This window comes from Onychomys torridus, chromosome 5 (genome assembly GCF_903995425.1).
Source record: "Onychomys torridus chromosome 5, mOncTor1.1, whole genome shotgun sequence".
In the NCBI taxonomy this organism is placed as follows: Eukaryota; Metazoa; Chordata; class Mammalia; order Rodentia; family Cricetidae; genus Onychomys; species Onychomys torridus.
In genome coordinates, this window is record NC_050447.1 from 16096678 (window position 1) to 16122452 (window position 25775).

The 25775-nt window shown below is 39.3% G+C and overlaps 1 protein-coding gene and 1 pseudogene across 4 annotated transcripts in view; one reads left to right on the forward strand and one right to left on the reverse strand.

Moving 5' to 3' along the window:
* Cyld (CYLD lysine 63 deubiquitinase) overlaps positions 1-22749 on the forward strand; it is a 47092-nt gene extending 24343 nt beyond the window's left edge. For all 4 annotated transcript variants that reach the window (XM_036187779.1, XM_036187783.1, XM_036187782.1 and 1 more), the window contains 12 exons: positions 3201-3317; positions 9318-9697; positions 10553-10718; positions 11523-11664; positions 12594-12716; positions 14603-14694; positions 15770-15836; positions 18359-18491; positions 19373-19481; positions 20250-20368; positions 20679-20895; positions 22195-22749. In XM_036187779.1, the coding sequence (XP_036043672.1) occupies positions 3201-3317; positions 9318-9697; positions 10553-10718; positions 11523-11664; positions 12594-12716; positions 14603-14694; positions 15770-15836; positions 18359-18491; positions 19373-19481; positions 20250-20368; positions 20679-20895; positions 22195-22379 (1850 nt within the window). In that variant the 3' untranslated portion in view covers positions 22380-22749. The remainder of the gene's footprint in view (positions 1-3200; positions 3318-9317; positions 9698-10552; positions 10719-11522; positions 11665-12593; positions 12717-14602; positions 14695-15769; positions 15837-18358; positions 18492-19372; positions 19482-20249; positions 20369-20678; positions 20896-22194) is intronic.
* On the reverse strand, positions 1284-1978 carry LOC118583810 (annotated as a pseudogene).
* Positions 22750-25775: the final 3026 nt, after the last annotated feature.

The window sequence follows — 25775 nt, forward strand, 5'->3', positions numbered from 1 at the left end:
TAGTGTTCTGCCTGCATGTGTCCTTGCAGGCCAGAAGAGGGCACCAGATCTCATTACAGATGGTTGTTAGCCACCATGTGGTTGCTGGGAATTGAACTCAGGATCTCTGGAAGAACAACCAGTGCTCTTAACCGATGAGCCATCTCTCCAGCCCCAGTCTGCCTATCTTAATTGGCAAATTTCAGGCCAACAGAGACTCTCTTCAAAAAAAAGAGATCTCACACACACACACACACACACACACACACACACACACACACACACATTAAACACACAGAAAAGATACCATAAGATCACTATTCTCAAATATAAAAAAAAGCTATAGATTTCTTGTTTGTGGATGAGGGTCTTAATAAGTTTCCTATGCTGACTTTAAACTTCTGAACTCTGGTGATGGTACTCTGTCTTAGCTTTCTGAGTAGCTGGCTACAGGAGCACCACATAAGGTATGAAGGTGCAGAGCTTTTTGATTTAAATTGAAAAACAATTGGCTTCAGTATGAGTTGTGGAATTCCTACTGATCACCAATGAGGTGTGTCTTTGTAGTTAATACAAAGACAGAGAAGTATCTATACCTGTTTGTGATGCAGATATAATTTCTTCTTATTTACCGATCACCCTATAAACCAATGGTTCTCAACCTTCATAATGCTGTGACCCTTTAATACAGTTCCTCATGTTATGGTGACCCCCAACAATCGTTGCTCCTTCATAATTGTAATTTTGCTATTGCTATGAATCATAATGTAAATATCTGATATGCAGGATGTCTGATAGGGGTTGCTGCCTATAGGTTGAGAAACACTGCTATAACCAATGAGATGTGTGGAAACTAACAGAAAGAGAGTTGTGTGTTCTCTACATCTACCATGGGGAAGTTTCTGGAGAGAAATGCATTTTTATTTAGCATTTTTGTTGTTGTTTGCTTTTGTTTTTTTTTTCTCGAGACAAGGTTTCTCTGTGTAGCTTTGGTGCCTATACTGGATCTTGCTCTGTAGACCAGGCTGGCTTCAAACTCACAGATAGCTGGCCTGGCTCTGCCTCCTGAGTGCTGGGATTAAAGGCATGTGCCACCACTGCCTGGCCTTTTATTTAGCACTTTAGAAGTCAACTTGCATAACATCTAGTTATCAAGACCCACATAATTAATCTCCAGTATAATTTGTCCTACAATAAATCTAATTTGTGAGGACTTATGGTGCTTCATTCTTCAGACTTGTGGAATTTAAGAAATTTTATTCTTTATTTTTCACTATGAATGACACTTTATTCACTTATTTTCTTTACAACTGAAACTCTGGGAATTCCAAATTAACAGTCTTACCTGTGAGCTTCTTATATACACCAGAAAAAGTTTCGACCTGTACTCCACTTGTTCTGCCAAGCTTTATCTAAATGAACCATCAGGAGCTGGCTGCCATCCATTCCCAGGGATCCTCTTACCTACAGTTTCACTTGGGAAGACCAAATCCTCAAGGATGGCGTATGAGCACTAGGTGCAGCTTCTGGGCATTTTTTGCTGATTTTTTGTAGAACTTTGCTGAGTTGGCTTAGGCAGAGTCCTCCTCTGAGCAATGAAGACTGCATGCTTCCCACTAAACTTTTTCTCTAATTCATGTACTAGCCAGACTTGAATTTTCTGAAAAGATTTCATCTGAGGAACTGGGTACTAAAAATATGATGGCTTAATGACCACCGTCAACTTCAGTTCCCTTGGCTGCGGTGATGTTGAGTTCCCTAACTGCACCTTGAAATCTGAGTTCATCTCCAGTTTTAGCAGTGCATGAGAGATGCCAGACTTGAAGTCATCTGGCTTCTCACCTTTGGGCTTCACAGTCTGGGCTTGAGCTGAACATGCCACCTCCTGAGGGGGTGGGGGGACTACCACTGGTCACCTGGGTCACTGGCTGAATTGCTGAGGCCATTGACAGACACAGGCTAGATATTCCACTGCATCCCCACCCAGGGCACAGGGCATGCTGCTCCAGAGGTCCCCTAAGAGTCTGTCTCCTGAAACTGCAAAAAACTAGAAATTTTATTAATAAAATTCTAAGATATTTTGTAGTAAATCTAAAAAATTTAAATCATTTATTTTTGTAATGTTGGGGATCAAAGTCAACAGAACCTTATACATGGCTAGGTAAGTACTTTACTACTCAGATATTGCTCCAGACACTGAGATACACTTTTTTTGGGGGGGGTGGTGCTTGGATCAAATTTAGCGCCTTACACAAACTAACCCAGGACTCTACTACTGAGCCACACACACACCCTAAACCTGAATTTTTAACTTAATTTGTTCATCAGTTTATATTATAGCATTTGATGATTATGAGGGGGAATTATAATCACGAGTCACTTAATAATGGGATGCATTTTCTGTGACCATCATAGAAAGCACTTCACAAACCTTGGTGGAAGAACTTTGTGCAAATCAAGGCTCTGTAACACTGCTGCACGTCTGTTCTTTTGTTGACTGAAATGCCCTTGTATGGCAGGGGTTCTCATCATGTGAGTCATGACCCCTGAATGACCCTTTTACTGGGGTTGCTTAAGACCATTGGAAAACACAGATATTTATATTATGATTCATAACAGTAGCAAAATTACAGTTATGAAGTAGCAACGAAAATAACTTTATGGCTGGGGGTTGCCACAACATGAGGAACTGTATTAAAGGGTCATAGCATTAAAGGTTGAAAACCACTGTTATATGGTATGATGTCCGCCTGCACTTGACTGTAGTTGCAGATATAGGTTAAATTTGTGAGCTAGTAGTTTCATCAAATGAAAATAGAGGAGGTGACATTGAGAAATAGACTACATGGAATGATTTTTTTTCCCCCAAGTCCAAGTTTCTCTGCATAGTCCTTGGTTTCCTGGAACTTGCTTAGTAGGACAAGCTAGCTTTGAACTCAGATCTGCCTGCCTCTGCCTCCTAAGTGCTGGGATTAAAGGTGTGCATCACCACTGCCCACCAGAATGGTTTCTTAGAGATTTAATATAAAAATGACCAGGCTTTCACTTGCTCCTGCTCTCTTCTGTGCTGACCACTAAACTTTTAAAACTGAAGACAATACAGTATGTATATATATTAGTTGTTTGAGCAGTTGGTATACCATATGCATATTAATTTATTTATAAAATGCCTTTTTATAACATACTGGCTTTTTAAAAAAGGACTTTTTCTTGTTCCATAGGATCTACCTCAGACCCTGGAAGTAGAAGCAGATCTGAATTATTTTATACCTTAAATGGGTCATCTGTTGATTCACAACAACAATCCAAATCCAAAAATCCATGGTACATTGATGAAGGTAATCTATAATTTTAGTCTTCTTTATAATGATTCCCTCTGTTTAATATGTAAGGGAAAAGGCTTTTTCATCAATATTTGTAATTTTTGGAAACTATGAATAGATCATTGCTAATATGCCAATATTGCTGAACTAAATATTAAACATAGTTTAAACTACACTGCTATTAGGGTTGAGTATGCATTTGAAATGTATTAGTAGTCTAGTTTTCTTTCTTTCTTTTTTTTTTCCCAAGACAGGATTTCTCTGTATAATAGTCCTGGCTGTCCTGGAACTTGCTCTATAGACCAGGCTGGCCTCAAACTCACAGAGATCCACCTGCCTCTGCCTCCTGAGTGCTGGAATTAAAAGTGTGCCACTACACCCAGCAGTCTGTTCTTATACATCTGTTTAGGATCAAAGGTTTCTTGAAATGAAGTGACTCATTTTAAGACTTTCCTATCTTACTTCCCTTAAAATACACTCACTACCTTTACTCATTTCTTAGACGTCATTTTCCTCTCATGTATTCATTTCCTTCATGTGTTCAGCAAATAGTTATTGAGACATTCTCAGGTTACTGCGACAGAATAAAATAGATACAGCCCTTGCCCTGGTTGAAGTTGTAGTCGAATTGTTCAGATAGACATTCATCAGACACAGCTATGTAGCATTGCAGGGCTCATGAGTGCAGTGACAGGCCTTGGTGCTAGAGAGGTCACAGGGCAGTCAGGTGTCTTCGTGCTGTCATAAAACAACTTGGGAGGCTGGGCGGTGGTGGCGCACGCCTTTAATCCCAGCACTCAGGAGGCAGAGCCAGGCAGATCTCTGTGAGTTCAAGGCCAGCCTGGGCTACCAAGTGAGTTCCAGGAAAAAGGCACAAAGCTACACAGAGAAACCCTGTCTTGAAAAACCAAAAAAAAAAAAAAAAAAACAACAACCAAAAAAAAAAAAAAAAACAACTTGGGGAAGAAAGGGTTAATTTCATCACTGAGGTAAGGCAGGAACCTGGAGATAGGAACTGAAGCAGAAGCCATAGAGGAACGCTGCTTATTGGCTTGTTCCTAATGCTTGTTAATTTGCTTTCTTATACAACTCAGGACTACCTGCCTGGGGTGGCACTGCCCACAGTGGGCTGGGCCCTCCAACATTAATTATTAATCAAGAAAATGCTCTACAGGCTTACCTATAGGCTGTAATGTGATGGAGTAATTGTCTTAGTTGAGGTTTCTCTTCCCAAATGACTCTGCTTTGTGTCAGGTTGACAGAAAACTAACTAGGACACCAGGGAAATAGTGCAACAAGAGGAATGTCATATGCTAGGCTGTGGAGATAGCATATATAAAGACCTCTGAGAAGAATGGAGCCTAGTAGACTAGAAAGATCCAAAGGATGAAGGGAACAGCCAACTGGGCCAGGCTACACACAGCCTATTTATAACCCTCTGAAAGAAAATGGAGAGCCACTGAGCAAATTTTATAAAGAGTGGCATAACAAGGTTTGCCTTTTGGAAATGGCATTTTGGTATAGGCAGATAGTAGACTGAAGTGAATGTAATAAGTGGATACCACTGAAGGCTGTTATAGGGCCCAGTAACTGATTAGAATTTCTGAGATAAGACTTGGGGGAAGAGATAGAAGTAAATTGATATAAAGGGATATTGTGAGTTGGACTGAAAGGAGTTATAGGTAGATTGAATGCAATAGTTGTAGAAGAAAGACATATCAGTGGTGACCCTTGGTTTTCTGGGTCATGTACTTAGATGGCAGGAAGTAGATGATGAGTTTGATTTTGAACATCTTTCATTAGAGGGTCCCTTAAAGCTTCCCAGAGGTGAATCATTAAGTAGACAGTTGAATGTATAGGTTTATAGCATGGAAGAGAAGTAAGACCTAGAGAAATACATTTGTAGTTGTCTTTACACAGGAGAATTCAAGTTCTTTGAGTAACAGTGAGAGGGGGCAGGGATGGAAATGTTGAAGGACTTAATGGCTGGGATTGGAGGAAGATAAGTTGTTAATGGAGTCTAAGGAAGAGTAACATTGGGGCTTTGGGGAAAACCAAGAGACTGTTGGGTCAAGAGTGCATTGAGTAAGTAGACAGCAGTCTTGAATTGTCTGAGAGGGCATGTGAAGTGAAGCCCCCGTAAAGCCCATCTGATCCAGCCTCTGGAAGTGACTGACCCCAGTCACTTCTGTCATGGGGATAATTCATCAGAGGATCGATTGGGGTGAGCTGAGGGTATGGAGCAAAGCAACTGAGATATGACAAGAAGCTTTGGTTTCTTCCTTGTGTGTATGTATTTATGTCTGTCTGTCTCTCCCTACTTTCTTCCCTTTTGTGCATATAATCAATTGCCTGGAAATCCTTCTAGTTTCTCCAGTTTGATGTTGTGGCTGACTGCTGTTCACCTCTTAAACTGAAGCTCTTTTCCCCCTGTACTCACCCACTCTCTTAGATTAGGTTAAATGTTCTTGAAGTGGTTTTGGTTACTTGCATGTCTTTTCTCTAAGTTCCTAGTGCTTCTACAGTGCTTGGTATTCAGTAGATTCAGTAAGCTAAATGAAGACATGGATTTGTAGTATTCTAAGTTTCTATGAGGACTACTTACCACATCGATTCAGTTACAGGCTAAAACACACAGTAAAAATCTGCAGTTGCGTAACATAAATTACATATATACTTACACAGAAAGTGACTCAGGTGGGTATTCTCCACATCTGATTCCTTCACTGAGTGAGGTAGGCTCTATGAGCATAGGCAGCATGGCCATCTCTCTCAAGAATTCACCCTTGCTCATGGTAGGATGTGTGTCTAAATAGTGTTCCTTTAGGCGGGCCTGTCTCCTGGTGGATTACTTTGGTTAGGAGTGGACTATACTACCAATTCTCAGCTCTCTAACTACTGGAGAGTGCCTAGTAGTCTCTGGATGTGCACGAGGACCATCCAGGATGATGTAAACAAGAGTGATCATGCCCTGTCATTCCAAGCAGCTTCACAAATGCTTTCCAAGATGCTGATTGATTCCTAAGAAAAAGGAGCTAATGGAGATAGAGGCTTTCATAATCTAGATAGTGTTGATTCTTCAAATTTATGCTGTAACTTCATCTCTCTTTTTATTAGTACAAATTCTGTATTGTACTAGTATCTTAGTCACTGTTCTATTGCTGTGAAGAGATACTATGGACCAAGGCAGCTCTTTTAAAAGAAATCATTTAATTGTGGTTTACTTGTGGTTTTAGAGGGTTAGTCCATAATCATCATGGTGGGAAACATACAGTCATGACACTGGAACAGTAGCTGAGACTGTTACATCCTAATCTGTAGGCAGCAGACAGAGAAAACGAGACTGGGGCACCCAAAGTGACACACCTTTTCCCATAAGGCCACACCTCCTAACCCTTGTCCTTCTCAAACAGTTTCACTCCATGGTGACCAGGCATTCAAATATATGAACCTATGGGGACCATTCTCATTCAGACCACCACAACTAGAATATTCATAACTTCTTGATATACTAGAATCTGATGTATTGTTCAGTAATTTCATGAAATAATATTTGTCTTAAAAGACTTACATGGAAAACTGGATATGACGGTACATGCTTGTAATTTTAGCGTTTGGGAAATAGAGGAGTTCAAGGATAGCCTTGACTATATAGGAATTTAGAGGATAGCCTAAGCTACATGGAACCCTATTTCAAATTTAAAAAAAAATCATATGTATGTTGTTTTCTTCCAGCTATTTATTTATTTATTTGGTTTTTCGATAGAGGGTTTCTCTGTGTAGCTTTGTGCTTTTCCTGGAACTCACTTGGTAGCCCAGGCTGGCCTCGAACTCAAAGAGATCCACCTGGCTCTGCCTCCTGAGTGCTGGGATTAAAGGTGTGTGCCACCACTGCCCAGCTATTTATTTATTTTTTAATGTATATGGATGTTTTGTCTGAATGTACATCTGCACACTAGAAGGGGGCATCAGACAGTTGTGAACTACCATATGGTTGCTGGGCAGCATATGAACTCAGTACGTGCAGAAGAACAATGAGTGCTCTTAACCACTGAGCCATCTCTCCAGCCCATCTCTTTCATTCTTTTCTCCACTCTGTTCCGCACTATTCCTTGAGCCTTAGAGGAGGTTGTATAAATGTCCTGTTTAAGGCCGAATACTCAGCAGTTGTGCATTCTAAATGTGGTAGGTAGCCACGAGCCTGCACACACCTCTCTGCTCACTACAAAGAGAAGATTCTCTGACAAAGCATGGGAGTAGCATTTAAGACCCATAGCTTTTGAAATGACATCTCGTGTTGGTTTGGGTATTCATTTAACCTGTTTACTAGTAAGGGCAAGGGTCTTCTCATTGGTTTATTGGCTACTTGAGTTTCTTCTGTGAAGTCTTCTCATTGGTTTATTGGCTACTTGAGTTTCTTCTGTGAATTACCTTTCATATCTTTTATTCCCCCGTTTATCGCAGTTATCTTCTGAGAAAAGTGTATATTACAAGTATTTTCTCCTTTGACTCAAGGCCACTCTCAGCTACAACCCCATTTCATGAACAGGTTCTTAATTTTAACCAGGTGCTATTTTTCATTCCTCCTTGGAGGTTTATATTCCTACACCTAATTACTCTCTTCCTTGAAGTCATAAAGAACATTGTTCTATATTGTAGTCTAGACACATTTGCCAGTCACATTTTTTTTAATGCTATCTGGATCTGACTTTTGCAGAGTATGAATAAGATTCTGGTTTATTGGTCTGTTGTTATTGTTTGGTTTTGCTTTGCCATGCTAGGACCTGAACTTAGGGCCTCATACTTGCCCTGAAATCTCCTAGTATATTCCTAGTCCCAGCTTAATTTTTTAAAATTTAAAGTGTGTGTGTGTGTGTGTGTGTGTGTGTGTGTGTGTGTGTGCTTGCACGTGTGTGAGTTCCTGTGTACCCCATGCATGCAGGAGCCCACAGAGGCTGGAAGAAGGAATCAGATCCACTGGACCTGAAGTGACAGGCAATTGTGAGCTGCTGTGGGAGTGCTAGGAGCCAATCACAGGGGTCTTCAGCACTCTCAACTGCTGAGCCATCTCTCCAGCCCTAATGTTTTCAAACACATGTCTTATGATTAGCTCAACACTATTCAAAAGGTCATTCTTTCCTGCAGAGAAGCAGTATCTGCCTGCTAGCTGCATTAGTCAAAACTTTTGGCTGTTTTCTTTACTGTAAGTTTGTTTTCTTGACTTATTTTCTTGTTTTTATTTTGACTTAAGCTTTTTAATTCTTTTTTCCCCTCTTTCATTAATCTTTGTTCTCTTTTTATTCTGTCTTTCTGATATACCAAGTTATATGTGAGTTAATACCTAGCTTTTTATTTTTTTCTAAAATAAGCTGTCAAATAATTTTCTTTTAAAAACATTACTTACCTCTATTCTACAAATGTTCTTTATTCTTTGGTTTCTTCTCTCTTTCTTTCCTTTCTTTCTTCTTTCTTTCCTTCCTTCCTTTCTTAATTTATTTAATAGTTTTTCGAGACAGGGTTTCTCTGTGTAGCTTTGGAGCCTATCCTGGAACTCACTCTGTAGACCAGGCTGGCCTTGAACTCACAGAGATTCTCCCTGCCTCTGCCTCCCCAGTACTGGGATTAAAGGCTTGTGCCACCACACCTGGTGTCCTTTTTCTTTATTTTTAAAACTTATTTTTTCTTTGATCCATGAGTTATTTAGAATTGTTACTTAACTTTTGTATATGTTCATATTAATTTCTAACTTAATTATATTATGGGCAAAGAATATAACATATGTGATACTGAGCAGGCATAGATGAGCAGTTGGGTGCCAGATTACTGAGACAAACGTTTGGAGGTAAAGAAGAGAAACAAGAACATTATTCAGAGTCAGTGTGTTTACAATGTTGTGAGCAGACTTGCCGAGGGGTCATGTGGTCAGTTAGACTAGAGCTTTGGATTGTTTTTAGAGATGCAGGCATATTTAGTGTTCTTGAACAACTTTTTCTAATTAAGGACAATTTTTCATAGTTGCTGAAGACCCTGCAAAGTCACTTACAGAGCTGTCTCCAGACTTTGGACATTCATCATCTCCACCGCAACCTCCTTCCATGAACTCCTTATCCAGCGAGAACAGATTTCACTCTTTACCCTTCAGCCTGACAAAGATGCCCAATACCAATGGCAGCATTGCTCACAGCCCACTTTCATTGTCAGTGCAGTCTGTGATGGGGGAGCTGAACAGCACACCCGTCCAGGAGAGTCCACCCTTGCCCATCTCTTCTGGTAATGCACACGGTCTGGAGGTGGGCTCACTAGCTGAAGTGAAAGAGAACCCCCCGTTCTATGGGGTTATCCGTTGGATTGGCCAGCCTCCAGGGCTGAGTGACGTGTTAGCTGGACTGGAACTGGTAATTTATTTTGATCTAAAATCTACAAATTTTCTGCATGAGGTTTTGTCTAGGTTTTCCCCTATTAGATAATTTTTGGGAAATCGTTTTATTTGTCAAAAAAAAAAAAAGAAAAGAAAAGAAAAGAAAAAAGCCAGTAGTAGAGGAAACCTTTTCTACAGTGTTGCCTGGCTTCACCCTTTGCATTCCTCAGGCTTCCTGTCCACTTATTCCTCATGTGTGTCTGTGATCAAGGAATGGACTGATTTTGAGGCTGCACTATTTAGCTTCCACATGCAAACCTGCAGCAAAGAAAGCTATTCTGTCACCAGCTTTTCTCCTCACTCCTTAGCCTCCTCCCGTGGCAGTTGGTTCAGGGATGGGACTGACTTTAAAGCTCATCATCATATTTGGAGGTCTTTGGGAGAGGGGAAGGTTTATCTTTGGATATTAGAAAAGCATATTGTGTGATATTTCATAAGCAGGAGGTGGGGACTTGAATAAACTTAGCTATTACCTAAAAATGGATTTCAATTTTTTTTTCGCTTGTTTTCTTGCTGGTGAGGAACTAGGTAATTTATCTACTCCTGCCCTTGATTTTAATACTTCTGAAATGGCTCAGGGCAAGTCAGTAAACCAGGGAAGTTCTAAGTGCCTGTTTTGAAAGGAAATGTATCAAATACTTCCCGGTGAGCTGAAGAATTGTTTTCTTAAACCACTAGCTGAGGGCCAAACACCAGTTAGTCAGTCCCTTTTGCTCTTCTGTGCAGTACAGATTTGAAAAAGGAATTCAGAAAAAGTGAAAACTCCATAGTTCTCTGCTTTATTTGTGAGGTGCCATGTAACGTAACACATACCAAAGCCTTTCTTTTTCAGGAAGATGAGTGTGCAGGCTGCACTGATGGAACTTTCAGGGGCACTCGCTACTTCACCTGTGCCCTGAAGAAGGCGCTGTTCGTGAAACTGAAGAGCTGCAGACCCGACTCTAGGTTTGCGTCCTTGCAGCCTGTTCCTAATCAGATTGAAAGGTGTAATTCTTTAGGTATTTGGATACTTTCAATTTATTTACCGATCTGGAATGACTGCTCATGATGCCTTTCAGTATCTGAGGATGACAGTGTTGAAATGATTCACTTGCCAATGAATGTCAAGTTTCTAAGTTGGAAAAGATTGTTACTTGGTGCATAAGAAAGTTGTCCTAAGAGGAGATACATTGAAAAAGAGTCAGGAAAAGTGTTTAGGATCTAAAGAGTGAAAAGTAGTGGTTTGCTTTTTCTTCTCTTCTATTGATTATGGATGTTTAATTTTTGGCAGTATGGGTGGTAGAAATGAAATGTGGCCCTTTTAGCATTACTTCCCCCTCACCATCTTGTTTAAGTACTTCATTCAGGATATCCTATGATAAATCTGATACATTCTGGGGATGCAGTCAGCTTGACAGATGGAGGACCGGTCTTCTCAGTACTTGTCACTAGGTTGCTGATGCTGGCCTTTCCCAGTTCTGAGTAATAGTCAGAGTCATGCAAGAGAAAACAGAGAAACCGTCTTTATGAAAGACATTTTTCTAAATGTTGAAAAGTGCTTTGGAAATTTTTTTTCTTTTTATGCTTGAAAATGAAACATTTTGGACAGGTGCTTAATTGACTTAGTTCTAAGTTCTGTATGAAGGGAGTGATGTTGAAAGTGAAGAATAGCCTTTTATAAGTCTAGACAAATAGCAGTTAACTAAAGTCAAAACAATTGCAGAGGATGCCAGAATATACTTTAAATTATATACATGTGCATGTATATGAATATATAATATCATGGTCTAAAAAATTGTTTTCATTTTTTTTTATCTTTTCAGCATTTGGAGGCTACTTAAGTGAAGTAGTAGAAGAAAATACTCCACCAAGAATGGAAAAGGAAGGTTTAGAGATAATGATTGGAAAGAAAAAAGGCATCCAGGGCCATTACAATTCTTGTTACTTAGACTCAACTTTATTCTGGTGAGTTCCTGTTTTCTGCAGTAGGTGTAGATAGTGCTGTGTGTGGGAGGGAGACAGGTGTGTGTGTGTGTGTGTGTGTGTGTGTGTGTGTGTGTGTGTGTGTAGATAGTGCTGTGAGGGAAGGGGAACAGGTAGGTATGTGTGTGTGTGTGTGTATAGATGGTGCTGGGTGGGGGGAGAGGGGAGACAGGTAGGTGTGTATGTATGTGAAAGGAGGTGCCAGGTGCCTTTAAGTAGAGAAACTAACAGAGTTAGGGAAAGATCACGAGATTTGGTCCTTGGTAGCCAAAGAATTTCCTATTTTAATCCTAGATCCACAGCACTAATATAAAACACTGCAGTGAATAATAAGTAGGAGCAGTGGTCCCAGTGAACAGATACTCTAAGGACATCTGCCTCCAGTGTAGTATGATTGCCTGTATGCCAAGGAACCTGCAGTCAGCTGTAGACATTGTATGCTGCATGTTTTAGTATATCGAGAGGATCATAAAAAATCTTTATATTCACAATCATTTTCCATGAGATCACTGTTCCCCTCCTTTGTGTAGTTTTTCTTAAAGTGGATTGACAAGGGTCATTAGGCTCTGAAGATTGAACCAAGAATAGATAGCCTTAAGGATTGTGCACTGCCAGTTCAACTAAGTGGCTCTGCTAGCTCTGTACCATAAGAGGCAGGAAGTTAGCATGGATGGTAGAATTTCAAAAGTAGAGAACAGAATATCACGTGTGTGGTATAGTCTTGGTCTTTCTGGTCTGGACCTTCAGGGTCTCTGGGCAGGAATGGCTGAACACAGCCTGTGCTGTCTGATGGGTTCTTATGCCAGTGGTTCCCCACACTTTGTTCTTTTTCCTTTCTGACTCCTTTAAGAATCTTTCTCAAATATTATTGTGTTTGTAACATGAGGGAAAATGTTCTTTTTATTTTGCAGCTTATTTGCTTTTAGTTCTGCCCTGGACACTGTGTTACTAAGACCCAAAGAAAAGAATGATGTAGAGTATTATAGTGAGACTCAAGAGCTACTAAGGACAGAGATAGTTAATCCTCTGAGAATGTAAGTAGAAGACATGTGTTTTGTCTTTAGTTGGTGTTCTGTTTGCTGTTTTTTTGTATAGTAATTAATTTATGCTCTGTGAATTCTGTGAAATGATGTGAACCATTTGTATTATGCATTACAAGTTAGTAATGACACTCTGCACTAGAAACTAATGAGGTATATTAAAGTCATATGGTGTTTCGTTTGTTTAAAAGATTATACTTAGGTCTTCCTCTACTCCTTTACTAAGGTGAGTTGTAAATATACAGAAGATCATGTGGGAAGGAAGACTTTGATACATAATGCTGATCTGTGATAACAACACAAGACACTTGCCTGATGAAGAGTTAGGTTATCCAATGGTCATGAAACAGATAGGAACATAGAAAACAACTATACAATTTAAAGTCCAACTATGATCAATTGAAATTTTGTGATACACTTTTCTTAACAATGAAAATAAAAATTAATATATTTAAGAAAGAACAAAAGAAAGAAAGGAAGGAGTATTCCAAATGACCTACTGTGTCATGTAACTCAGAAAGTAAATTCAAAGAGGACAAATTTCTCTAGGTGCTTGTTTTCCTTAATTTTGTAATCAGATACCTTATCCTTTAATTACGTGCTTTGATTTTCACATTAGTTATTTTGTCTTATACAAATCTTAAGCTTTGAGATTTTCTTTCCCTCTGTAAATGGCACTAGGACAGTACAGGTCAAACCTTAACTACAAGGCATGGTATCACAGCCTGCCTTCTTTTCAGAACACTGTAAGTCTGTTGGCAAGCGCTCTTTGCATGCTATTGCCCAACCAGTCCAGAATCATAGTTATCATACTTTGTTACCCACTCTACTGCAAGAAACTTGCCAGATGGCCTATGAGACCAAGATGCATCTTGCCAGGCATGGTGGTATACACCTGTAATCCCAGCACTTGATAGCTCAAGAGGCTAAGGCAAGATCAGTTGAGCCCAGAGATTTGAGATATATTTCTTGTGTCTGTAAACTTCGTATCTGTTGTTTGGACAGAGGTTTTGCTTTCTCTATTGGAAGCTTCCCACAAGCAGAGACCCTTTTTTGTTTGCTTTTGTTGTTGTTGTTGTTTTTTAATCTTCTCCTTTTGTATTCCTGGTGCCCTACATATATTCATTACATAAGTGGTAGGTGTTTAGTGTATATTGATTGCAAAGAGCTAACAAGTGAGTGAGTAGTCACTCTAAAAAGCAGGTACATGGTGTGATTAGCTGGCTCTGACTTGCTCTTTTAAGCCCATAGTCTCCTGTAGTCAAGAGAATGTTATAATTATGTTGACTGGTTTCATTGTAAGACTTTATAGATTTTTAGTATCATCAATTCCCTTTTCCATGTCTCTTACCCTGCATATTAAAGGGACTTCCTAAAATTTGGACATCTTGTTTTATTAAAGAAATATTTTAATATAATAAGCAAATGCCATTTAAAAATCATTCACCAAGTCTTTTTAATAAGTTCAGAATTGGCCGGGCAGTTGTGGCGATGCCTTTAACCCCAGCACTTGGGAGGCAGAGCCAGGTGAATCTCTGTGAGTTCAAGGCCAGCCTGGTCTACAGAGCAAGATCCAGGACAGGCACCAAAACTACACAAAGAAACAATGTCTTAAAAAAAAAAACAAACAAAAAAGTTCAGAATTATATTAGTACATGGTAGTTATTTTTGAGGTGTTTAATAGGATCTGAAAACAATTCTGGTTCTCAGACTTTGGCTTTTCAAAGTTCTGTAAGAAGCCTACAATTGTATTCTTAAAAATAAATGCCATATCTGTTGTTTGCTTAACATGTTATAATTGTATGAGAAGTATTTGGTTATTAAGATGTATCATATAACTCACTGTGCCAGTGTCAATTAATTCATTTTTATCAATGTAGATATGGATATGTGTGTGCCACAAAAATTATGAAACTGAGGAAAATACTTGAAAAAGTTGAGGCTGCATCAGGATTTACCTCTGAAGAAAAAGGTGACCCTTTTAATTTATAATACATGGATTGAAAATAACTTGAAAGTATGCTATTTAACAACATGCTAAATTATTTCCTGAAATATACCTGTTTAGTTTAGAGGGTTAATTTTAAGTTAGAATTATTTGAGAGGGCTAGGAATATAGCTCAGTGGTAGAGTATGCAAGAGGCCTTGGCTTTCATTCCCAGCACTGCAAAAATAAATGAAAAAATTTCTTTTCTATGTGATATGCACAAATTCTCCTGATACTGTGATTCTTCTAAAGTGAATGTGCTGGTAAAACAACTCTTTTAAGAGGCTGGCTAGCTGACGAGCGGTGGTGGTGCACGCCTTTAATCCCAGCACTCAGGAGGCAGAGCCAGGCGGATCTCTGTGAGTTTGAGGCCGGGCCTGGTCTAAAGAGCGAGATCCAGGACAGGCACCAAAACTACATGGAGAAACCCTGTCCCAAAAAAACAAAAACAAAAAACAAAACAAAACAAAACAAAAAAAGGCTGGCTGCCTCTACAGCAGATGACTAAGTAAAGGGCTTTCCTTGTCACCTGCAATGGTATTTGGAGTTGCTTCTCTTCCTGTGGCGAGTGGTGTCCTGAGCACTCAGTTTCCCACTGTGCTCCCTGTTGAAAGGGGCTGTGGAACAGCTGGCCAGCACTTCCATCTACTCACAACTGAAGAATCTGCTCAGATTCAACTTCTGACTTTTGAGTTTGTTTAACAGTATATTATAACCAGCTGTGGTGTCTATACACGTGGCTCTTACTTAAATAGAAGGGAAAATAGGTATTATTCTACTGAAACCCTCAAAAGACAAAGAAATGATTTCACTGTGTGTGGATGAGTATATCTTATTAAATGGGGCAATATGACAACAAAATGAAAAAGTATTTTTTTACTATAACCTTTAAATAAAAGTTTTCTCTTGTCAGGAAAACTTGAAAAAACTAAACTTTTAATTGAAATAATACTGAATGAATGAAACTCATTTCTTGTAGAAATGTGTCTGTCATAAAGAGTAGAATGGTTTTTAAACTTTCCCTATGATTTACTTAATTTTTTTGTTTGTTTTCTCCTAGATCCTGAAGAATTTCTAAATATCCTGTTTCATGATATTTTAAGGGTTGAACCATTGTTAAAAATCAGGTAACTCTCAAGCTGTCTGGGAACATTAGGGAAGTTGACCTTCTTTCCCACTGCCATCACTCAGTAGGAATGAAGTCTTTACTGATACTTCATCAGTGTTTTAAAAGAATCTTATTCTAACTGAATTTTAAAAAACAAAAAACAAACAAACAACAACAACCATGGGAACATTGTTTTGACTTCCCGTCACTTACAGAGCTAAGTTAGCCTTAAATCAGCTCCTTAGTTCTCAGCTTAGTGACTTGATCTCTTCCTTTCCCTGTGTTGGAAGAGTACCCGGATTTATTGCGATATGGTTCTCAGTGAGACATTCTAAATGTCTGAGCCTCCCAGGTCATTTGAGTGGTCACAATCTGGCGGACCCCTCTCAATTTCAGTCTTGGTTTCTCTGATGAAAACCTTAGGAGTGTGCTGTCTACTTCCTTTAAAAGCCCGGCACTGACGAGTTCTCTTACTGCTGTCTATGTTTTGAGCCCATGTTAAACTGACTTGTGGGAGCAAGGAAAGCACCACAGTTGGAGTTTGGTAGCCTTTGGGAATCTCTGACAAATGAATTGACATGATGCATAAGCATTGGGTGTAGATACTTATTAGCAAGTCACAGTTGTTTTATGTATGCCTAGAAAAATCCTAAAATTGTCTACAAAGAATTAACAAAAGAATTTATAATCTAGCCATGTAAAAAGTAATCATCGAAAAACCAGCAACATTTTTGTATTCCTTCAAGCATATAGAAAAGAGAATATTTTATGTTTTAGGAAAGAAAAATAAGAAGCAATCAATTTTTTTTTAAAATTTTTTTGGGGGAGGGGTTTCAAGACAGGGTTTCTCTGTGTAGTTTTAGTTCCTGTCCTGGATCTTGCTCTGTAAACCAGGCTGGCCTTGAACTCACAGAAGCTCAGAAAAGAACAGGCCTCCCACAGATATCAAACAAACAGAGTGTATCAAGTTGCATATGAGGACTAGGCACCTCCCTTGTATTAAGGCTGGACAAGGCAACCCAGTAGGAGGAGTAGGGTCCCAAAAGCCGGCAAAAGAGTCAGAGACAGCCCCTGCCCCCACTGTGAGGAGTACATATTGAAAGAATTTTTTCTATGACATTTTAGCTTTTGTAGTTATCAACAACCAATGTTATTCTAGCCGGGCAGTGGTGGCACACTCCTTTAATTCCAGCACTCAGGAGACAGAGGCAGGCAGCTCTCTGTGAGTTCAAGGTCATCCTGGGCTACAGAGAGAGTTCCAGGAAAGGCACCAAAGCTACAAAGAGAAACCCTGTATCAAAAAAAAAAAAAAAACAAAAAAAAAAAGAAAGAAAAAAAACCTAATGTTATTCTAGAATAACTGCTGGTTTCTTGGATTATAATCTGTTCTTATTAGTTTAGTTCTCAAGAGTTCTCTAGCTTGTTACCAGATTTTAAGTTTTGTAAATTCAGGACATAGTTTGCTTAGGGAAGCTGAAGATCACTATAGGGTGCTCTCTGAATTGCAGAGGTTTTGTTATAAACACTTTGCTGATATTTTTCTCTAAAAATTTCTCCTAAAATCTAGATATACATTTAAACAAGGTGACTCTAAACCCAAAGATAAGTAGTAAACTGAAAGATTAAAAACAATCTTCTTAGTAGAATTAGTTTTTGGTTTTTGTTTTGTTTTGTTTTGTTTTATTTTTTGAGACAGGGTTTCTCTGTGTAGCTTTGTGCCTTTCTGGATCTCGCTCTGTAGACCAGGCTGGCCTTGAACTCACAAAGATCTGCCTGCTGGGATTAAAGGCGTGCGCCACCACCGCCCGGCTAGAATTAGTTTTAAGGATTACTAGTAAGCTGGTAAGAGAAGGGAGATGTTGGACACGTGTTTCACTATGGTGGGTGTTTGTAGACGTTTCCCTGTATTTGTCAAGTCAGTGGGTGACCATCTAAAGAACACCTGGTGACTGAAAGGCTAGAGGACAGTTGTTAGGATGCCTGGGCTTCACATCGCAGGGAAATTGTCCTTCCCTACATGTAGGGTCTTTATTTTAGGGAATAAGAAAGTTTGCTTAGGTCTAAGAGTCTGTCATTGAGGCATTTAAGCATTTGTTCTAGTCATTAAAAACAGTGCTCACAACTGTCTGTGACTCCAGTTCAGGGGACCTGACACCCATGGCAAAACACCAATGTACATAAAATAAAAATAACTTTTTTAAAAAAGCAGTGGCTGCTTTCTACATTTGGAGGGAGAAATTGAATTGAATATTGTTCATATAGTGTTTCTTGACTGGGACATTATTTTACATTTTTTTGTGATGGCAAAAAGAACTTTTGAATAATTTATAAATAAGGCAGAAGAAATAATTTACGAGGTCTTCTGCATAAGTGCACTTAATTATCTCATCCAAATCATTGTCTTTTACCTGGCATTTGGATGATCCAAGGCTGCACATCAGCATTCTGGTATCATACTCTCAGGTCCTGTCAGATGGCTTCATACTCTGATTCGGGCATTTAATAGATAGCTTATGTGCATTTCTTTCTTCATGCTCCTAGATCAGCAGGTCAAAAAGTTCAAGACTGTAACTTCTATCAAATTTTTATGGAAAAAAATGAGAAAGTTGGAGTTCCTACAATTCAGCAATTACTAGAATGGTCTTTTATCAACAGCAACCTGAAATTTGCCGAGGTTAGTGATTCCTTCTGGGTTTTTATTGTTACTTTATTTTGTTTCTTATCAGTTCAGTGGATTAAACCCAGGACTTTGTACACACTACCAAGTGCTGCCCCACTCAACCACACCCAGCTCTCACTGTGCTTTAAGCAAGTATAGTTTGAAGAAACTACATTTTTTAAAAATGATGTTCCAACTTAGTTATTTTTTTAAAGAAAGCCCCTTAGCTTAAGTTGGAATGTTTTGGATTTGGGATCCAAAAGAAAAAAAGCTAATTTTTAACTTTAAAGTAGCCTAATACCAAAGATATACATACACACATACATGTTTGTGTTTTTAGTTGTCATTTTACCCACACATATTATTTAAATATGTCAAAGGTAATGCTACTTTTCTCCCTTTGTTAAGAGGTAAAATGTCAGTAAATTCTTCTGTATGGGTTTGCTACTGAATGTGATAGAAAAGTTTCTTTTACTGTCTGAATGTATAATTTCTGCAGTGCATGCTGTGGTCTGTTTTTATCATGTTCGTCTTTGAGGTGGTATTTCACTTACTTCTTTGCTGATATATAGGTAGCATCAAATCTGGAAATTCTGTAGCTTGCTGCTGCTCTGCATTCACATTGCACGTTCACAAGTAGGCTCTGTTTCATGGGCCAACAACACTGGTAAAAGCACTGCTGGGCCTGACAGCCATAACTGTTTCAGTTTCATAGGGAAATGTTTTTGTTTTGTTTTGTTTTACAAGTTTCCTCCATGAGTTACAGGGGATAGGACTCAAGGCTATGGACATGCTAGGCAAGCACTACATTTAGCTGAGTACTCAGCTACTTAGGACTTTGATTTCTAAAACTATTTGTCTTTCTTTTTCTTTTTCTTTCTTTTTTTTTTTTTAAGGCACCATCATGCTTGATTATCCAGATGCCTCGGTTTGGAAAAGACTTTAAGCTATTTAAAAAAATTTTTCCTTCTCTGGAATTAAATATAACAGATTTGCTTGAAGACAGTAAGTATACAGTCCTTTGTTTGTTTTGGTTTTATTTAGAAATAGTTGGCCTGGGCTTTTCATTAGTTACAGATGTAATACTTTTGATAGGTAATTCAGTATCTGAAGAGCTTGGCATATTAAGCCAATAATTTGAGTGCTGAGAATTTATTCTGAAAAAAAGTAGAGGTAAAAATAAACACTTTGAATGCAAAATTACTTATCTGACAAGAAATTAGAGACAAGTAAATGTTAATTAGAGGGAAGTGGTTAATTGGATTATATATCCAAACAATACACATACTACCATTAAAACCCACAGGTTTGAGGACAACACATGTGAAAGCAGTATGTGTAGTAGTTAGTGGAAGGGAAAGCATTGAGAGGCCATGTGAGAGATGCTTGAGATACATGTGTACCTGGGTGCACACAGTTACATAAATATTCAGACATGAAACTGTTAGAGAAAGTTCGTAAAGGCAATGATTGTCACTTACTGACTTATTTATGATCATATTGCTATCGGTCTTCTTTATACTTTCTTGGTCTCTTTGGACATTTCAAGACCAGAGGAACAATTCTAGAATAGGTGAACAAAACAGTTATTTGGAAAAAAAAATGTACTTAAAAATATTAAATAGAAGAAAATCCAAATAAAAGGGAGTCAGAGAGGGCTAGGTCCTTCTCCCTGCACCCCTGCCACATTCTTGTATTCAAAGTATAGCTTTTATTGTTAATGACAGAATATATTTTTAAAAGTCTTCTTCCTTCCCTCTCTGCATATGGTAGCTCCTAGGCAGTGTCGCATCTGTGGAGGACTTGCAATGTATGAGTGTAGAGAGTGCTATGATGACCCTGACATCTCAGCAGGGAAGATCAAGCAGTTCTGTAAGACCTGCAGCACTCAGGTAATCTGAACTCACTGGTGGATCCGCCCTGCAGCAATCAGCTACTGATGGTCCAGAACATTGCAGGGTTTGAAAGCCTTTCAAGATAAAGTGCACTTTAAACATTCACAATAAATGTTATTGCTCATGTCTCTTCTGCTGGTGTGTGTGTGTGTGTGTGTGTGTGTGTGTGTGTGTGTGTGTGTGTGTATGTGTCTGTGAAGTACTTGACTGTTTTTAAGAGATGTGATAGTCAGTGAAAGTGATTAGAGTCTGCCCTTAAAACATAGCATTAGCTCATGTGTGGCATTTTCTTCATGGTCTATTTTAGGTTCACCTCCATCCCAGGAGGTTGAATCATACATATCACCCAGTATCACTTCCCAAAGACTTGCCTGACTGGGACTGGAGACATGGCTGCATCCCCTGTCAGAAGATGGAGTTATTTGCTGTTCTCTGCATAGAAACGAGCCACTATGTTGCTTTTGTGAAGTATGGGAAGGATGACTCTGCCTGGCTCTTCTTTGACAGCATGGCTGATAGAGATGGTATTTAAAACTTTTCGTTTGTGGTGAGGTGCTTCCTAGTGAGGGTACTTGTTTGTAGTAATAGGGTATTTTGTGAGAGGCTTCTTTGAAGGATATCATAGTGTTACAGACTTTAATCTTCAAAGAATATTCATAATTCTGCTATTCAAACTAAGGAACAATAATGTTGTGATGTCTTGGCCCTAACACAGGTTTGTTAAAGAGTCCTGGGAAGTGGAGGATTGTGAATTGGAGGCCAGTTTGTGTTACACAGCGAGTACCTGTTTCAGGCTGTCCCACCTCAAAAAAAAAAAAAAAAGAAGAATCTTAAAAGTCTACTTCTTTCCTTTTTGTATACAGTATAGTATACATAAATGCTAAGCTCTGTGGGAATACTTGGTCATGGAAATCATGCCTGTTTTTCTGTTGTCTCAGCTAAAGTTGAAGGTGGTTAAGGTTGCATCGTTTGTATTTAACTCAGTCTTCCTGATCTCGTGCATTTCATTTAAAGAAGAAACCTTTACCCAGTGAGCTGTTTTTAGGAAGCTTAGTTATTACTTAGTATACACTTGGGTGCCAGGATCTTGGGGGGTTTTGGTCACAGTACCCCCGAATGCCCCATTTTCTTTACAGCTGTTCTCCCAAGCCCTAGTCCCCAGGTCTTCTGGTGTGGCTCTCTAATAACCAGAGGCATAAGAAGCTGTAGACCAACAGTTCTTCATCTCCCCTCAACTCTCAGATGCCTGAGGGTCCAGCCCACCCCTCCTTGTGTGTGCTTCACCCAGTTAACATAGGCATCGTGACATTTGGGAAAGCACTTGGGAGAGCAAGTGCGATCATCAGAGCACATGCCTATTCTGATGATCAGTATTTAAACAAACCATGCTAGAGGTGTGCAAGTATGTTCTTAAAACTTAGGGAAACAGTAGTGTGTAATTACTAAATTTGTTCAAAATTGGATATTCTTGTGGGAAAGAATGTAAGGCTGCTAGTGTCTGGAAGGGATATCAAAGTATGAGGGGCCAAGACTGTGTGTGCACACATGGGTAGCAGCCTGCAAACAGGGCTGCAGCTTTTCCTAAATATATGTCCTTTTACCAATTTTATTCACTTTTGGCTGCTGAACCCTCTCAGAAGCCAAAAGGAGACTATAATTCTAGAAACTGAAAGTAAGTCAAAGGTGTTTTTTTTTTTTTTTTCTCACCTGATTCCGGGAGTCAGTCTTCACTAAATTCTAGGATAGTAAAATTGTTATAGGGGGACAGGGTGCCCAGAGGACTTTGAAGTTTGCTGCCCTAAAGAGAGATCTTCTCTTCCTAGGTGGTCAGAATGGCTTCAACATTCCACAAGTGACACCCTGCCCAGAAGTGGGAGAGTACTTGAAGATGTCTCTGGAGGACCTGCACTCTTTGGATTCCAGAAGGATTCAAGGCTGTGCACGCAGACTTCTTTGTGATGCGTACATGTGCATGTACCAGAGTCCAACCATGAGCTTGTACAAATAACAGGTCATCTGAAATGGGCAGAGACCGAGCACAAAGCTTAGTGCTGTGTTTTCCTCTAGCTGGCGGTTCTTTCCGGTGCCCATTGCCGGCAATGGGTGTCTTTTGTGATGCTGGCCCTTCAGCAAAGGATTCTTGTGTTTCCAAACAAATTGCTTTTGTGTTCTTGAAGTATTTAATAAGAAGCATTTTGCACTCTAGGAAGTATGTTTGTGTTGGTTTTTTAAGAAGTCTAAATGAAGTTATTAATACCTGAAACTTTAAGTTAACTGCATTGATGATATGATATTTTTGGAAGCATACAATTTTAATTGTGACATCTGAAACATCTTTTAGTCCATTGAGGATGTAAATAAATATCTCTTCTTATGGACCAAGGATATGAAATCATTTTCCTTTTGTAGCTATTGATTGCCTTGAGGAAGAAATAATACAGCTTTATTAAGAGTCTCTCTTTACTCCAGTTATTGAAGGTGTGCTGAATTTAATTGTTCATTTTTCCTATCTAGTGCTGATTTCCTGCATGTCTGTGTTTTGCCGAGTTTCTGTGTTCCTGCAGCAGTGGTCAGAACATGCTGACATTCCTTTCATGCTGTTATTTTCTATTTGTTCTGGTTTTGAGATAAATGAGTGACTTTGTTATAAAATGTCCATTTTTGATGTCACCTTGGAGGATTAGGGTACATAGCAATTGGAGCATCTCAGTCATGGTAACAACCTTTACCTAACAGGTTTTCTGTAGGAGTTCTTAAGTATTTATGGAACAAGGCACAGTTATGAAGTGACTGGAGTGGTAAGTAGATAATATATTCTTATATAGGTACACGGTCCAGAGAAGATAAAGTTGCTTAGAGACATTACTAACATTTTCCTGAAAAGATGTATTAGGTATTTAAAATTCTCATTGCAAATAAATTATTTTGTTTTTAATTTAAGTGAACCTCTCTTAATTTAAATAAGACTGTGATTGGATTTGATCAGAGAGCCTTATACTCACTGATGTCACTTTTGTTTGACTTGAGATAATGGCATTGATATCATGTGTAACTGGAATGTTAGTGACAGCTTCTTCCTGCTGACTGAAGAAGTAGAAGATGGATGTCGTCTTAGGACTGCGTGTAGTGTGTGCATAGACCACGGTGGGTGCTCTGCACTAGAACTATCAAGTATACAAGCCAGCACTGAGGGCTTTGTTGTTGGAGTGTTCTTTTGTGGTATTGCTGTCTCTCTGGAATAATATTTCAACCTTACAGAAAGACAGAGAAGGTGTTGTATGGGTAGCATATGGCTTTATAAAATATTTAATGTCAAAAGAGAGTCTTTATAAATCTTGCTGTTATTTTTAAAGGCACTTTGCTCCTTGGTTTTATTATTCCATTTTGCTAGTGTGTATTAGCTTTATAAATCATAAGGCACAAAAGTTCTTCCATCTTGTAATCTTTGTACTTTTGCAATAGAAAAGAACATAAATTCTGCACAGAATTTTGTATAGCTGAGTGCCTAGGCTTGGTGGTGAGGCCATGACTAGATGGCAGTGAAGACCTCCAGCTATGGTCTAACCTTGCCTTCATCACCTTGGGACGGGTGAGAGTGGCCAGCACAGGGTCTGAGGCTTGCGGACTGACCACCCAGAGTCCAGTCACCCTGTAATAAGTATGTATTGAGTGAGGCTGTTAGTGTGACTTTGAAAGGTTTAATTGAGAAATTATCATGAATCTGTATATAGGCAAGACTGATTTAACAGCAAAAGGGGTGAGGGAAAGCATTTGTTTGTTTGTTTTAATTGTAGAAATGGAGGCAAAAATCCATGTCAAGAGAGACCAGCTACTTGGCTTTCAGAGCAGAGGACTCACAGCTTGTTTGGCAGTGTCTCCAAAGTTGGGGTGGCACTTTGTGAGTGAGCAGAACCATGTCCATAGGCAATCTGTAGCAAGATTTTCTCCAAGTAGTATTGTGTTCTTTAGCAGAAGTGGATGAGTGGGGGCACACAGTGAAGGACCCACTTTCAGCGACTGGAGCCCTGAGGACCACAGGCCAGCAGGAGCATTTCCTCATGCTTTCTTGTCCCTCTGGATAGTTCTCCTCATTTCTGGTTCCAGCAGAGCCTGGTTTGCTGTGGGGGTAATAGGGCTGCACTAGGTGGTGCAGATGTGTGCCTGTTGATTAATTTAAATCTTAGGTTTTCTGTGCTGTTTTCCAATTGCCTTTTAAAATGTTTTGATTATCCTTTTTCCTTATCAAGATGATAGTATAGTAAGATCATCTTACTTACAACATGGTTTATGATCCATAGCTACAAATAGAAAATATAAGAATTCATATTTCTCGGCCAGGTGGTCGTGGCACATGCCTTTAATCCCAGCACTTGGGGAGCAGAGCCAGGCGGATCTCTGTGAGTTTGAGGCCAGCCTGGTCTACATAGTGAGATCCAGGACAGGCATCAAAACTACACAGAGAAACCCTGTCTTCAAAAACAAAAACAAAAAAAACAAAACAAACAAAAAGAATTCATGTTTCTCTACCTTGCAGTAAATCTGTATCTGTGTATGGGGAATCAGAGGGATAGGCAGAGGGAGAGGGAAGGGGACCTAAGCTAAATGTCTAGCTCCTCACTGTCAGTTTCATAGAGAAAGAGTCCAACTCAATTCCCAAAATAACATTTTCTAAGATGGGACAAATGCTTTGAAAAACATAAATAGGTATCTGTATAGTGCAGCTTTTGATAGTTGCTATGCATTTTATCCTCAGAGTAACTTAGGGTTTTTATTATATATTTGCCAAATGCTTAGGTAAATGGCCAGGCTCATCTTAGCTCTGATCATTTCTTTTTCCTACACACCCTCTCGAGCACAGAGGAGGACAAAGGATTGACTCTTGTGGAGCTTGTCAACTCTCTGGGTGTCTGAATGTGGCATTTTTATAAATTCAGGAGTAGCAGCCCTCCTGGATGGATTTTAGCAAGCAGCTATATACTTTTGTGTCTGTTTGCATTATCCTACACTGAGACAGGAGTGCAAAATACAGTATTTGGCCTTGGTGAACACGTGCCAACAAGTATTTATTGGACATTTATTAGGTGGCTAGGATATGGCATGGGGCCTATGAGGCTTGCTGTCTGCTCTAATACAGCTTACTGCCTAATTTCAACACCAGAGCATCTGTTGATGACTTCTTAGCCTAGGTATGGGTGACAGGCCTATCTGGGGACCAGTTTCGGAGACAATGTAGAGTAGCAGGGAAGTAAAGGACTGAGGAACAAAAAACCTGGGTCCTTTCTCTACCACTTGCTCCGTAGCCAGACGACACCTTGACTTCCTGAGCTGTAGGTTCTTGCTCTGTATGATGAAGGGGTTGGATAGGGAAAATGGGGCAAATTGTCAAGGTTCCAGACCATGCCTA